Source organism: Malania oleifera, chromosome 5 (assembly GCF_029873635.1).
Source record: "Malania oleifera isolate guangnan ecotype guangnan chromosome 5, ASM2987363v1, whole genome shotgun sequence".
Lineage (NCBI taxonomy): Eukaryota > Viridiplantae > Streptophyta > Magnoliopsida > Santalales > Ximeniaceae > Malania > Malania oleifera.
This window is the reverse complement of record NC_080421.1, coordinates 94,624,810-94,638,563: the sequence shown is the minus strand read 5'-3', so window position 1 is coordinate 94,638,563 and position 13,754 is coordinate 94,624,810. Positions and strand designations below refer to the sequence as shown.

The following is a 13,754-nucleotide window of genomic DNA, read 5'->3' as shown; positions in this document are numbered from 1 at the left end:
AAAGACGAAAAGAGATAGTTAAATAGACTTCTTATATGATATAATTAGAAAATATTATAAAAAATAGGATTATGAGAAAAGTGGATGTCACCTCATCTTCCACCACTTTGATTTACACTCCAATAAATATAATGTTATCCATATTACCCTATAAAAGAGTATCCTACTCCTTGAATACTCATTTGTATGTTTGAAGTAAGCAGGGTATATAAAAAAAAGATGAGAGATAAAGAGAAGATAGAGATATCTTGTACAAGACCGGTTCCATATCATATTGTGATTCTTCCGTGATAGTGAAGTTTTGATCTCATCTGCCCATGTAATAGACATAGTCGAACCACGTAAATTTCTGTCTCATCTCTATTTATTTATTTTTTTATTTATTTTTTATATTTTTTATAACAGAAAAGTCAATAGTATTAATTAGGAGCCTCATATTGCATTTAGCAATCTCAATTTGGCTTGAAAGTAAATCTAAAATAACTGATAATACATTTTACTTCGAGATAACATTCAATTTTCAAAATTTGATCATAAAATAATAATAAAAAATGTTTTTTCTATACGATAGTTGTAGGGGTGGCAAAACTAATCGGAACCCGATGGGTGATTCGTAATCTGCCCGTTTAAATAGGGTTTGAGTTTAGTAAAAGGCGACCAGCTTATATTGGGTCAACTCGTATCCGATCCATTTAATAAATGGGTTAGGTGAGTTTTAATTGAGTACCCGCGGAGTGATCCGTTTACTTTGATATATATATATATATATATATATATATATATATATATATATATATATTTTTTTTATATTAAAAAAAATATTAATTAAAGATATGTGTTATTTTCTATATTTTATGCCTTTTTGTTAAGATATTAATAAATAAAACAAATGAGTGTTGTTTTTTTGAAAAAAACAAATGTCACTTTATATGAAATGTTTTAAAAAATTAAAAATAAATAAGTTATATTTTTAAACAGGTTAACGGGTAACCATTTATTAAACGGGCAAATTTAGATTTATATATTAGTCACCCATTAGCAAACGGGTCAATCCGAACCCAAACCCAAACACATTTAACCCTTACTCGTTTATGACCTCGCTAACCTGTTTTGCCACCACTAAATAGTTGCTAATTTTTTTTTTAATTTTACCAAATAATCAAACAATTTTTATTAAATTTAATTCCAAGTTAGTTACTCCAGTTGGAAAGATAAATCCTAAACAAGGTTAAACAAAAACTTTCCTATAAAACTGCAGCACTTTTTAAAAAATTTATTTTTCTTAATATATATAGGGAATTTTTTGTTCAACTTTGTTTAGGATTTATCTTTCGAATTGTAGTAGCCTCTCCCTCGCTGGTTCATATTTGTATGGGTCCATCCATCTTCTCAAGCACACTGAGCAAAGAAGAAATGAGCATGGAGGAGGAGGACGAGGAGCAGAGAGCCATAATAGTGGGAGGCGGTACCTCCGGGCTGGCGGCCGCTGCCTGCCTCAACCTCCTCTCCATCCCCAACCTCGTCCTCGAAAGAGAAGACTGCTTCGCTTCTCTGTGGAAGAAGAAAACATACGACCGCCTCCACCTCCACCTGGCGAAGCAAGTCTGCCAGCTTCCCCACATGACCTTTCCCTCGTCCTATCCCAAATACGTCCCCAGAGACCAATTCCTCCACTACCTGGACTCCTACGTTTCCCATTTTAACATCAATCCTCTCTGCAACACACTGGTCGAGTCCGCCGCCTACGACGAAGCTTCCGGCAGATGGCGCGTGAAGGCCAAGAACACTTGCTCCGGCGACGTCGAGGAGTTCCGCGGGAGGTTCCTCGTTCTGGCCACGGGAGAGTCGAGCGACGCATTTGTTCCGGAGGTGGAAGGGCTGAGTGGTTTTACCGGGGAGTGGATTCACTCTACGCAGTACAAATCCGGGAAGGAATACAAAGGGAAGAGTGTTTTGGTTGTGGGGTCTGGAAATTCTGGCATGGAAATTGCTTTTGGTCTGTGTAATTGTGGTGCCAGAACTTCCATTGTCGTCCGAAGCCCGGTATAATTAATTGCTGGAACCCAAATTCTTTAATTATGTGTTTAATTGGAGTAGATTAAGCAACTATCACATGTCCAGAAGATGTAAACCCTATTCCAAATGTTAGAGGTGGCAAAAATCATTTGGTTTTTTTTTTTTTTTTTTTTATCGATTCTTGTTTACTTATGTGGTTCACATTAGCTCTGGGTTCACCCAATAATATATAGACGTTTCTTAGATATTTTGTGTAGGTTCTTAGAGAATGTAGTGTAAAATTATTTTGATTTATTTTCTGATTCATGTTGTCACTTGTCAGTGTGTTGATCAGTATACAAAGAATCTGTCGATTTTTACATTTGTTAGTGTCGGATATATAAGGAGTAGAGTTTATTACGTATTTTATATTTAAAAATCAAACGCATGAGTAAATAGAGGCACAAAATCTTATATAATTTCTCGTATATGTGCATGTCAGATCCATATTCTGTCGAAGGAGATGATGGATTGGACGCCATTTCTGCTGAAGCATCTGTCGATGGAGAAGGCGGAGTGGGTGATTGTGATGTTGAGCAAGCTGTGGTATGGGGACTTGAGCAAGTACGGAATTGGGAGGCCAGAGGAGGGTCCCTTCACCATGAAAAGAAAATACGGCAAGTACCCAATTATCGACGTCGGCACCCATGCGAAGATCAAGTCCGGCGAAATTCAGGTATGCATTCGAAAAGATGGATCGGGAAAAGAACTGGCTAGATTTTTTTTTTTCTGTTCCCCTTTTTTTGAGCCCATCAATCATTTTAGTTTGTGTTGTGAGAATTAATTTAGGTTAGACTGGAATATTTGGCACATGCGTAATATTTACTCAACTGCATCAGACCTTAATCTCGTTTGACTAAAAAGGCAAAGCTACATTTCCTGGACCGTCTTCAAGTTAAAGCAAACATAGAATTGGAACTCACCTCCGGGCGTTACTCCTGTGTGGGACTCGTATAATCTTGGGAGTTGGGACACGTAATTTGATTGGAAAAAAATTTTATTTTCGTTGACCAAAAAAGACACAATACTCGAGAAGGAAATTAGAAAAATTTACACAAATATACCCTTAAAAAAAAAAACGTCAACCACCAACTACTCACAGATATGAGGGAAAATCAAGAGGGTTAGGTTTCATGAAGCAGAAAGGGAGATAGGAAGAGAAGAAAGACATATCACACCAATTTTATAAATGAAATGTGTAGGAGTAAAGGGTGAGCGGGCTAATGAGTGTTTACCTAATATATTTCTTAAAAGTAATATATATTTTAAGAAGACAGTTTTGCGTGATGCGTGTAGGTCAAAACGTTTTCAAAACAATTTTTGTTTTTTATGTTTAGATTTTTGTGCAAGTTTTTTGTTTTTTGTTTTTTTGTTTTTAAATCCAAAACAACTTTTGAAAATGCGGTGGTGTGAGTTTTATCACAAAGAATGTCACAATCGTAATCGGTGTCCAAGGATGACGAGAGGTCATGACGAAGCTGACCCATCACATTAATTGTACTTAATGTGTAAATTAAAAATAATTTTTGAATCAAATAATGGAATAGAAGAAAAGTGTAATGAAATAAAAAAATTATAACAAATATATATATATATAATTACATACACTAATTTAATTTTATTTCATTTTAAATTATATATTAAACAATTTTTTTATGTAATTAGGAAGTAAGATGTCCTTTTTTGTCTTAATATTCCCAAAAGTAAACTATTTCAAAAGTTTCTGTTATTGTATTGATTTTTATATAATATTTTGAAATTTAAAAATTAACTTACTTTTTTTAGTTCATTTGAAAAATAAATAAAAAGTAAAAAATATTTTTTGTATTAAATGACACTTAAAAATATTTTTTTTTATTTATAAATTTTTATTTAAATATTAAAATTTGAAAAATAATATATATTTTTATTATTTAAATTAAAAAAAAATTTACAATTCCCACTCTAAGGTGGGATTTGATTTTTTAGGGGGGGGGGGGGGGTTGGGGTTTGAGGTAGGGGGCAAAATCGGGGGGAGGGGGGAGGCTTGTTGCAGTCAAGAACCGACTTTTAAAAAGTTGGTTCTCAATTTATTTATTTATTTTTGCTGACAAGAATTGACGGTTGACTTTTTTTTACATTTGTGTAAATTTTTCCAATTTCCTTCATATTTGTGTTTTTTTATTTTTTTTTAATATTTTGATAAAAAACTCCACAACACTCTTAAATTTTTTTTTACCAACTCTCTTTTATCATTTTACAGAAACATACAAATTTTCTTTAGATTGATTGTGCAATTAAATGCGTGCGGAAATGAACGATGCAATGCAGCAACTACGATGAATAATACGAAAACACATAAAAAGAATAAAAGCAATAAAAGATACAAGAATTTTAATGTAGTATGTGAGACGTTCATAGTAGCAAGCGACAGCTGAAATTCACTATCTGTAAAAATCAGGATTACAACGTTATACTTATGTTAACCCTACACGTACAAAGGGATTAGAAAATTACCTAAATACTCTTGTATCAATTCTCGGAGGATTTGCTTCTGTATCCCTAACATAATGATCTTCCTAGTTCAAATTTCAAAAATAGCGTCAATCAAAACCATCAACAGTTTCATCAAATCATCGACAACTTTCTTCCTAATTAGCTTCTATCTAAAACCATCGATGTAACCATCGATGGACTATGTAAAATCGTCGATGGTTTTCTTTTTGATTTGGCTTATGCTTGAAACCGTCGATGTAACCATCAAACCGTTGACGAAATTTCTTTAGATCAGCTTCCTTGTTTTTCCTTAGCCTGCTTTCTTTATACATATTTTCACTCAATATGAGCCATATACTTCAACAATCTCTACCTTGGCGAATATACACCCCTTATAAGAATAAGAAAACATAAATCTGTCACTCCACTTAGGACAATAGGTTGGGATGCCTCCCATCTAGCATCTGGAAACGTTGATAAAGTCCAAGTAGTGCTTGAACTTGCCTGTGATAACAAGCTTTGTTAACATGTCTACCGCATTCTTAGAAATGTAAATTTTCTCAAACAACAGTTCACCAGAAGAACCTAATTCCCTGATCCTATGAAACCGCACATCTATGTGTTTGTTCCTCGCATGATACACCTAATTCTTTGTCAAATAAATGACCCTCTGATTATCACAATGCAACTAAACTCCACCTTGCTGAAAACCTAGCTCCTTAATCAAACATATAAACCACAAAGCTTCTTTGGTAACCTTAGCCACTGTCATATAATCTGATTCATTAGCAGATAATGCAACTAGAGATTGAACCTGGACCTCCAACAAATAGGCCCCTCCACAAGAGTGAATACATACCCTGTGGTAGACCTCCTGTCATCCAAGTCCCCTACATAGTCTGCATCCACATATCCCGCAAATGAAGGATCACCTTGTTATTTGCCAAACATGATGTCATAGTCTATAGTACCCCTCAAGTATCTGAAAATCCACTTGAATGCATCTCGATGTTGTCGTCCTGAATTTGATAGAAACTTGCTCACCACACTGACAGCTTGTGCCAAATTTGATATTGTACAAACCATCGCATACATCAAGCACCCCACTACACTAACATATGGAACCTTTGACATGACTTGAACTTCATCATTTGTATTCAATCACTGGGTGGTTGACAATCTAAAATGATTCTCCAACGATGTACTCACTAGTTTTGCATTATCCATGCTAAACCTCTCCAACACCCTCTCAACATAGTTATGCTAAGATAACCACAAATTCCTGGAAGCTCTGTCCTTGCAAATTTTTATCCCAAGAATCTTCTTGGCCGCACCCAAATCTTTCATGTCAAATTCTTTACTCAACTGGGTTTCAAATTGTTGACCTCACTCATACTCTTCGCAAAAATCAATATTTCATCCACATAAAGCAACAGAAAAAATGAATGAACCATCATCAAGGATCTTCACATTAACATAACAATCATACTCACATCTCCTGTAGCCGCCAATCCAGATCATGTAGGATTCAAATCTCTTGTACCACTACCTCAGAGACTGTTTCAACCCATAAAGTGATTTCCTCAATTTACAGACCAAATGTTCCTGTCCAAGCTGACTGAACACTTCAATCTGGCTATAACACGTAAATCAGTTCCTCCAAATCACAATGGAGAAACGTTGTCTTTATATTCATTTGCTCCAAATGCATATCACAATGCGTTACCAATCCCAACACTGCCCTGATGGAAGTGTGTCTTACCACAAGGGAAAAGATTTCATCATAATCAACTCCTTTCCTCTATGAGTAATCCTTTACTACTAGACGAGCCTTGAATTTTTTCTTCTTTTTCTGATACTACTTCTTTCTTCCTATACACCCATTTGCTTCCAATCGCTCTCTTCCCCTCTAGAAGCTCCACCAACTCTCATGTCTGGTTCTTATGCAAAGACTTCATCTCTTCCACCATAGTACCCATCTATTTACTTTTCTCTTGGCTGTGCACCACTTCTTGAAAAGTAGTAGGATCCCCGCTACTAGTTATGAGTGCATAAGAAACTAAATCATCAAATCCATCCCTAGGGGTGGCCTCATAGTGCACCTTGGCCTATCTATAACTATATATATTGTGATGCTTCTGGTCTCCTGGGCTAGAACTCCCTGTGTTCTAAACATTGTCATCTCTACCTTGAGTCTTTAGCTCCACCTGTGCCACATGCTCATTGCTGCTGCAGTTTTTTGACACCTATTTCTTTTCTTCCTGAGTACGCTGCAACATGATTTTCTTATCAAAAATCACATATCTAGTGATTACACCTTGTTTGCCTTTGGATCGCATAACTTGAAACCTTTCACCTCTTTCTAATACCCCAGAAATATACACTATCTAGACTTTGCATCAAGCTTTAATCTCTCCTAATTAGAAACATGCACATAGGCTGGACATCCAAACACTCTCAAACCAGAGAAGTCTACCGCACTGCCCATCCACACCTCCTCTGCTACTTTCCCATCTAGTGCTACCCTTGGTTACCTGTTAATCAAGAAACACGTCACACTGTTTCTGTCCAAAAGTTCTTTGCAAGCCCTACATTCAACATGAGACACCAAGCACTTTTAGTTATTGTTCAATTCTTCCTTTCAGCCACACCATTTTGTTGTGGTGTCTTGCGTACTATGAAATGTCTCTTAATGCTATGCTACTCGCATAACTCCATGAACTTTGAATCTGTGTATTCGGTACCATTTTCAAACTTGAGGCATTTGATCTTCCTCCCATTCTGGTTTTTCACTTCAGCTTTCCACAACTTGAACTTGGCAAACATCTCTGACTTGTGCTGCTTGAAGTACACCCAAATCTTTCATGAGTAATCATCGATAAAACTGACAAAATAAATATGTACTCCCCGTTATGCTACCCTTATTGGCCCCTAAACATCCATTTGACCATACTCTAGAATTCCCTCCGTCTTGTGTGTGGCTGTCTTGAACTACACCCTATTATATTTCCTAAAAACACAATATTTGTTGAAATTCAGCTTGCATGTTTTGATACCCTTCAAAAGATCTCTCTTATGAAGCTTCATCATCTTATGCTCACCCATATGTCCTAACTGCATATGCCACATGATAGTACTATCTGACTCACACTCTGTAGCTGCAACTCCACCCACAACTGTGGTACCTAATAGTGTATAAATATTTCCTGCTAATTTCTACCCCTTTATCATAGGTAAGAAACCAGTACTCACTTTCATTACTCCACTTACAGACTTGTAATTAAACCCATTACAATCTGAAGTGCTAAATGAAATCAGATTCTTCCTTAAATCCTGTATATGCCTAATATCACACAACGTTCTAACAACACCATCAAACATTTTAATTCTAATATTTATTATTCCAACAATTTTACATGATGCATCATTACCCATTAGAATAGAACCTGAATTTAATAACATGTAGGTGTTAAACCAATCTTTATTGGGTGTCATGTGGTAGGAGCATGGTGAATCTAGGATCCAAGAATCCATCAAATGATTTGAACCAAATGAAACAGAAAGTATATCCCCCTTATTGCTATCTGAATGTTCTTCTTTCACTACATTCGCAGATTTTGATGAACCCTCTTTCTTTTATGCATTCCCCTTCTAATTTTTCTCTAAATAATCTTGTTTTATGTGGGCTTTTTTCTCGCACTTAAAACACTATATGCCCTTCCTTTTCCTAGAATTGGACCAAGATTTATTGTTACTCGGTCCACTCCGGAACTTGTTTCTCCCACGTTCTTAGTTACCCTTCACCATAAGCCCTTCACCTTGTAGATTCTCATTGTTGGCTTTCTTCCTTTGATGAAAACCTAAAAGAGCACTTATGATCTCCTCCAATTCGAGAGTTTCCTTTCCCCACATCAGAATTGTAACCAAGTTTTCATACGTAGAAGACGCGGGTAGGGAATTCAGTAGCATCAACGCCTTGTCTTCGTCTTCGAACTTCACATCAACTCCCTTCAAATCACTGATGATCTAATTGAACACGTTGATGTGCTAGTACAAATCCGAACCCTCTGACATCTTAAACCCATTCAGTTTCTGTTTAAGATAAAGCATGTTTGTCAAGAACTTGGACATATACTGAATTTTCAATTTCAACCAAACTACCGCTGATGATTCCTCATCCATGACGTGATACATCACGTCATCAGTCAAACAAAGTCTGATAGTCACCATAGTCTTTGTTTCCAGTTCCTTTCAACTGATGTCGTCCATGCCTTCCAACTACCTTCCGAATAACGCCTTTACCATACCCTGCTGCACTAACAAATCCTTGACCCTCCTCTACCATAGGCCGAAATTTTCCGATCCATCGAACTTGGCAATGTCAAACTTTGCAAAACAAATCTCATCCATTGTAACCAATAGCTCTGACACCGATTGTTGTGCAATAAAATGCGTGTGGAAACAATCGGTGCAATGCAACAATTACGATAAGCAATATGGAAAGGCATGGAAATAATGAAAGTAATAAAAGATACAAGAATTTAACAAGGTTCGACAAAATGCCTACGTCCATGGGAGTAAGTGGCGGCTGAAATTCACTATCTATAAAAACAAGGATTACAATATTGTATTTATACTAACCCTACACCTACAGAGGGATTAGAAAATTCCTTAAATACCCATGTATCAATCCTCAGAAGATTTGCCTTCATATCCCCAACCTATTGATTTTCCCAGTTCAAATTTCAAAAACAGCGCTAAACAAAACCTTTGACAATTGCATCAAACCATCAACGGTTTTATTCCTAATTAGCTTTTGTTTGAAACCGCCGATATAACCGTCGAAGGATTATGCAAAATCATTGACGATTTTCTTCCTGATTTGGTTTCTGCCTAAAACCATCGATGAAACTATCAAATTGTCGACGAAATTTCTTTAGACGAGCTTCCTTATTTTTCCTCAGTCTGCTTTCCCCGTACATGTGTTTCACTCAATATAAGTCACACACTTCAACAAGAATTTTATAGAAAGGTAAAAAAATTTATTTATATTTAATTAAAAAATAAATAGAAAGAGTAATATAAGTATCTCAAAAATCAAATATTATGAAAATTTTTAAGTTTTAGGAAAAATTATTAATTTTTTTAAAACTTTTTTTTTGTTAAACTTTAGAAAGATTAATGTCTTTCACTTTAAATATATATATAGTATTGAAGAAGATAATACCTATGAAACTTAGGTGTGATTTTATAGTAGTCTAAATATTACTTACATATATGCACACAGAAGAAAAGCAAGAAGAAAATAATTTGTGGCTCTGCATGGAAGATGCATGAGTGGATTCAAGAACTTTCATGAAGCTTATTCCACAAAATCTCCTTGGGCTTCACTGCAGATACATATGTAGCTGTCGTATGGATATGGACCACAATTCAATAATTGGTATCAATTACAAAGGTTGGTGGGGTTGGTATGATTTTTCTTGAAAACTCTTAGCGACTTAAGTTACACATACAGGAGAGGGAAGCCCATGAAATTACACGCACATGGAGTTGACAGGCTCCAATATATCTATATATATCTGAAAATAAAAAATCTGAAAAAATATATGAAAAAAATTTTCTTCTTCATAGGTTTAGATATTATTATTATTATTATTATTATAACTCCCTCTTATAGCTCCTCAACGCCCAAATCGCCATCTCCAATAGCCAACAAAAGATTTATATGTTCAAAATTCAAATAAATATAAATTTTGAATTTTGAATTAATGCATCAACTTCTCTTTTATTATTTATCTTTTTTTTCAGCCCCCCAAATATTCGGGGTAGGCCTATAAAAAGAACTAGTCACCTACCCAAATCTCAATCCTCCCTCTCATTTACGTCTAGGCATTCACTTAAATATTAGAAATTACGAAAATGAAGTTGTATGGTATATATTTTTTTGGATATGACGGTGTCTTATCTAATGAAAATACAGATAGAGATTTAAGTTATAATTATGAAAAAACTATAAAATTTAGGGAGTAAGAAATAAGATCAAACATACGAGTTTTAATACTAAACTTGATAGTAAAAAAATTGCTAGTTCCAATAGATTCAAATATATGTAAGATGTTACCCTCAGGGTGTGATTTAGGTGGTAGTGCGGGCTGCGGGAGTACCTTTCACGAGGTCAGGTATTCAAACCCTCTCAGGCTCGTTCCCACCCCTGGACTCCTGAATTTACCCTCCCTTTGGAGTTGTGGAGTCAACTTCAAGGGACGTAGGATTAGTCAAGTGGACCGTAAAACGGACGCGTGGATACCCGGTGCGTATTCCAAAAAACATATATATATATATATATATATATATAAATGATGATTGACATGACTTATGCACTACAAACATAGGTCAAATAACACGAGCATTTAGCTAATTAAGTTAAATACAGTAAGACCTAATAGGGGTAGTAAAGATGTCACAACTTTCCAAAAAGATATTGTTGTTGCAGCTCATTATCTATTTGATTGCCATATTTCCTCATCAATCTCGATACATTTTCTTGCGTTTTTTTAATTTTTATTCTTCAAAATTTGTACTGGAATACAAACACAGGTTTTGCCAGCAGTAAGCAACGTAAGAGGCAATGAGGTGGTGTTTGAGAACGGCAGCTCACATCCCTTTGATGTAATTGTTTTTGCCACTGGCTTTAAGAGGTCGACATGGAAGTGGCTTCAGGTAAAATTTAACACACTCCTGGTTCAGGGATTGAATTGTGCTCAGAAATGAAATGAAGTCAAACTGTAAATTCGATTCTACTCCTGTTCAATTGCATTCCGTTCTTGCAAAGAAATATAACATGCTTTTTAAGCTAGGGATGGTTGTATTTGTGCAAATAATATAATATATATTCGCATTAACCTGCAGGGAGGCGATGGCTTTCTAGACAATGAGGGATTCGCGAACCCGAGTTCTCCAAACCACTGGAAGGGTAAAAATGGTCTCTACTGCGTCGGACTGGCCAGGAGAGGGTTCTATGGAGCTGCCATTGAAGCTCAAAACGTGGCCGACGACATCAAGAAACTTCTTTAATTTCAATATGCACATGTATAATATATATAGACACACCGCACCCTGTCCAGGACTGGAGATGAATCTTCATCTTACCTAAATTTCAAAATGCCACTAGCATGGGCAACCCTGTATTACTCCTGATGTTGGAACAAATTTGAAATTTAGTGCCAATTCAGAGTTGCATCAAAATTTAAGGTGCTTTTATTTTTCCTTTCAAATGAATCATTACAATAAATCGTCAATATCCATTTTCACAGCAAATAAATATACATCAATGCCTTCAAGGCAGATATCAGGCACATCTGCATACCTTCGTGCTCTTCCCCACAAAGGAAGATGTGCGGAACAATGTACTAGCAACATTTTCAAACAAAAATAAAAAATAAAAATCATGGCTCAAGGGGCAGTGGCGTCAACAGCAGAAGAGATGAAATTTTTAACGGCTTAGAAGCTGTGATAATGCCTCCCAAGTATCGTGATATCAGGAAAATTCACGTTGGCCTTCCAACCAAAACTGATCACGCCCAGAGGAGTCCGTCAAATCCAATTTCCAAATTTGAGATCGGGCTCTCCCCAAAGTCCTGATCAAGCGCATGATTGTCTCCCAGAGAATCCACATATGGCTCCAACAGATCAGGAGACCTTTCTGATGGAATCCCATAGTTTTTGAGGATGCGGGATGAGGCTGCCATTGCTGCCTCTCTTTCCAAAGCAGCAAGGTAATTGTCTTCAAATTCAAAAGTGAGGTACTTGTCCTTGCATGCTGAATAACAGCAAAAGTGAGAACAGATTAATTTAGAACAGAAGCCAATAGTAGAGATATTAGTAAGGTTTTTGTCTGGCTTACAACGCACATTACTGCTGCTTGCTACACTATTTACAACTCAAACAGAGAGAGGAGGAGGCGTGAGGGCCACTAGCACTTACAATCAATAAGATGCGCTAGGTGATGAATGTTTTTGATTCGAATCCCATTGAATTTCAAAACCTGCCGTACAAAGATTATATGTATGACCTAATAAAAGTAAATCAAAGTGGACAAGGGAACAAATTAACTTGCCTGTTGATTGCCCATATCCTCATAGCCGATGTTAACTTCATTTGCTAAGACCTATTAACAGTAACGCAGCATTTATATAAACAAAACAAACAGTTTGAAAATATTAAGAAACACAATCAGTAGATAGAATTGTCGAAGTATTGTGTGAGTGGCCGAATGGTTTGGCCTTGAGTTCCGTATATTATATATAGACTTTATAAGAATGCTATACATGGAAAGTAAATAAGTTCTAGCATGATTCTAGCCCTATACATGTAAACTACTTATATGCTAACTGTACAAAATAATGAATTGAGAAATAAGGAAATGATTGTGGGCTGAAGTAAGGAAAGAAATCTTTTGCTTTGCTGTTTGCTGTTCCGTTGACAGCCCCCCTCAAATTGATGCAGGTTGATCACCAAGCATCAATTTCCTACTTAGGAAGCAATGTCGATGACGAGTGAGAGTCTTGGTGAAGATATCTGCAATTTGTAATTCAGTGGAAATATGTGAAATAGTGATAACACGAGCTTCAAATGCTTCACCGATAGAGTGACAATCGACTTCAATATGTTTCATGCGCTCGTGATAGACAAGATTGACCATGATGTGGATAGCACTTGTATTATCGGCATTAAGAGGTGTAGGACCGGTCTCAGAAAAATCTAGCTCAGCAAGTAAACCTCGAAGCAAAATAATTTCAGAACAAGCAAAAGACATCGCCCGGTATTCAGATTCCGTCGATGACTAAGAAACTCTGTCTTGCTTCTTACTTTTCCAAGAGATCAATGCATCACCTAAGAACACACACTAACCTGTAATGAAGCGACGTGTATCCAGACAACCAGCCCAATCAGCATCGCTATAAGCAGCAAGGCGAGTAGAATTGCTGCGGTGAAGAATAAACCACGGGGAGAAGTGCCCTGAACATAGTGTATTGATCCTACAGACAGCAGCCAAATGAAGATGACAAGGAGTCTGAAGAAATTGGCAAAGTTGCTGTACAGCAAAAGAAATGTTTGGTCTAGTAATGGTGAGATAGACAAGACTACCCACCGACTTCCTGTATAAATTGGGATCAGCAAGTAAGTCACCCTCCTCTTCGCAAAGCTTGACATTTAATTCC

At 36.3% G+C, this 13,754-nt stretch overlaps 2 protein-coding genes across 3 annotated transcripts in view; one reads left to right on the top strand and one right to left on the bottom strand.

The window, feature by feature from the left end:
- The first annotated feature begins 1,281 nt into the window (after positions 1 to 1,281).
- On the top strand, positions 1,282 to 11,778 carry LOC131155353 (probable indole-3-pyruvate monooxygenase YUCCA10). Its single transcript, XM_058108418.1, has 4 exons — positions 1,282 to 2,043; positions 2,498 to 2,731; positions 11,131 to 11,253; positions 11,443 to 11,778. Exons 1-4 carry the CDS (start codon positions 1,372 to 1,374, stop codon positions 11,605 to 11,607), a joined length of 1,194 nt encoding a protein of 397 aa, XP_057964401.1. The 5' UTR covers positions 1,282 to 1,371; the 3' UTR covers positions 11,608 to 11,778.
- LOC131155352 (protease Do-like 2, chloroplastic) overlaps positions 11,768 to 13,754 on the bottom strand; it is a 75,712-nt gene continuing 73,725 nt past the window's right edge. Inside the window, exons 19-21 of one of the 2 annotated variants that reach the window (XM_058108417.1) lie at positions 12,650 to 12,700; positions 12,517 to 12,577; positions 11,768 to 12,352 (exon numbers count right to left, since the gene is read on the bottom strand). In XM_058108417.1, coding sequence (XP_057964400.1) covers positions 12,108 to 12,352; positions 12,517 to 12,577; positions 12,650 to 12,700 — 357 coding nt within the window. In that variant the 3' untranslated portion in view covers positions 11,768 to 12,107. Of the gene's footprint in view, positions 12,353 to 12,436; positions 12,578 to 12,649; positions 12,701 to 13,754 lie in introns of both variants that reach the window. The other variant, XR_009136786.1, reaches the window with a different exon arrangement.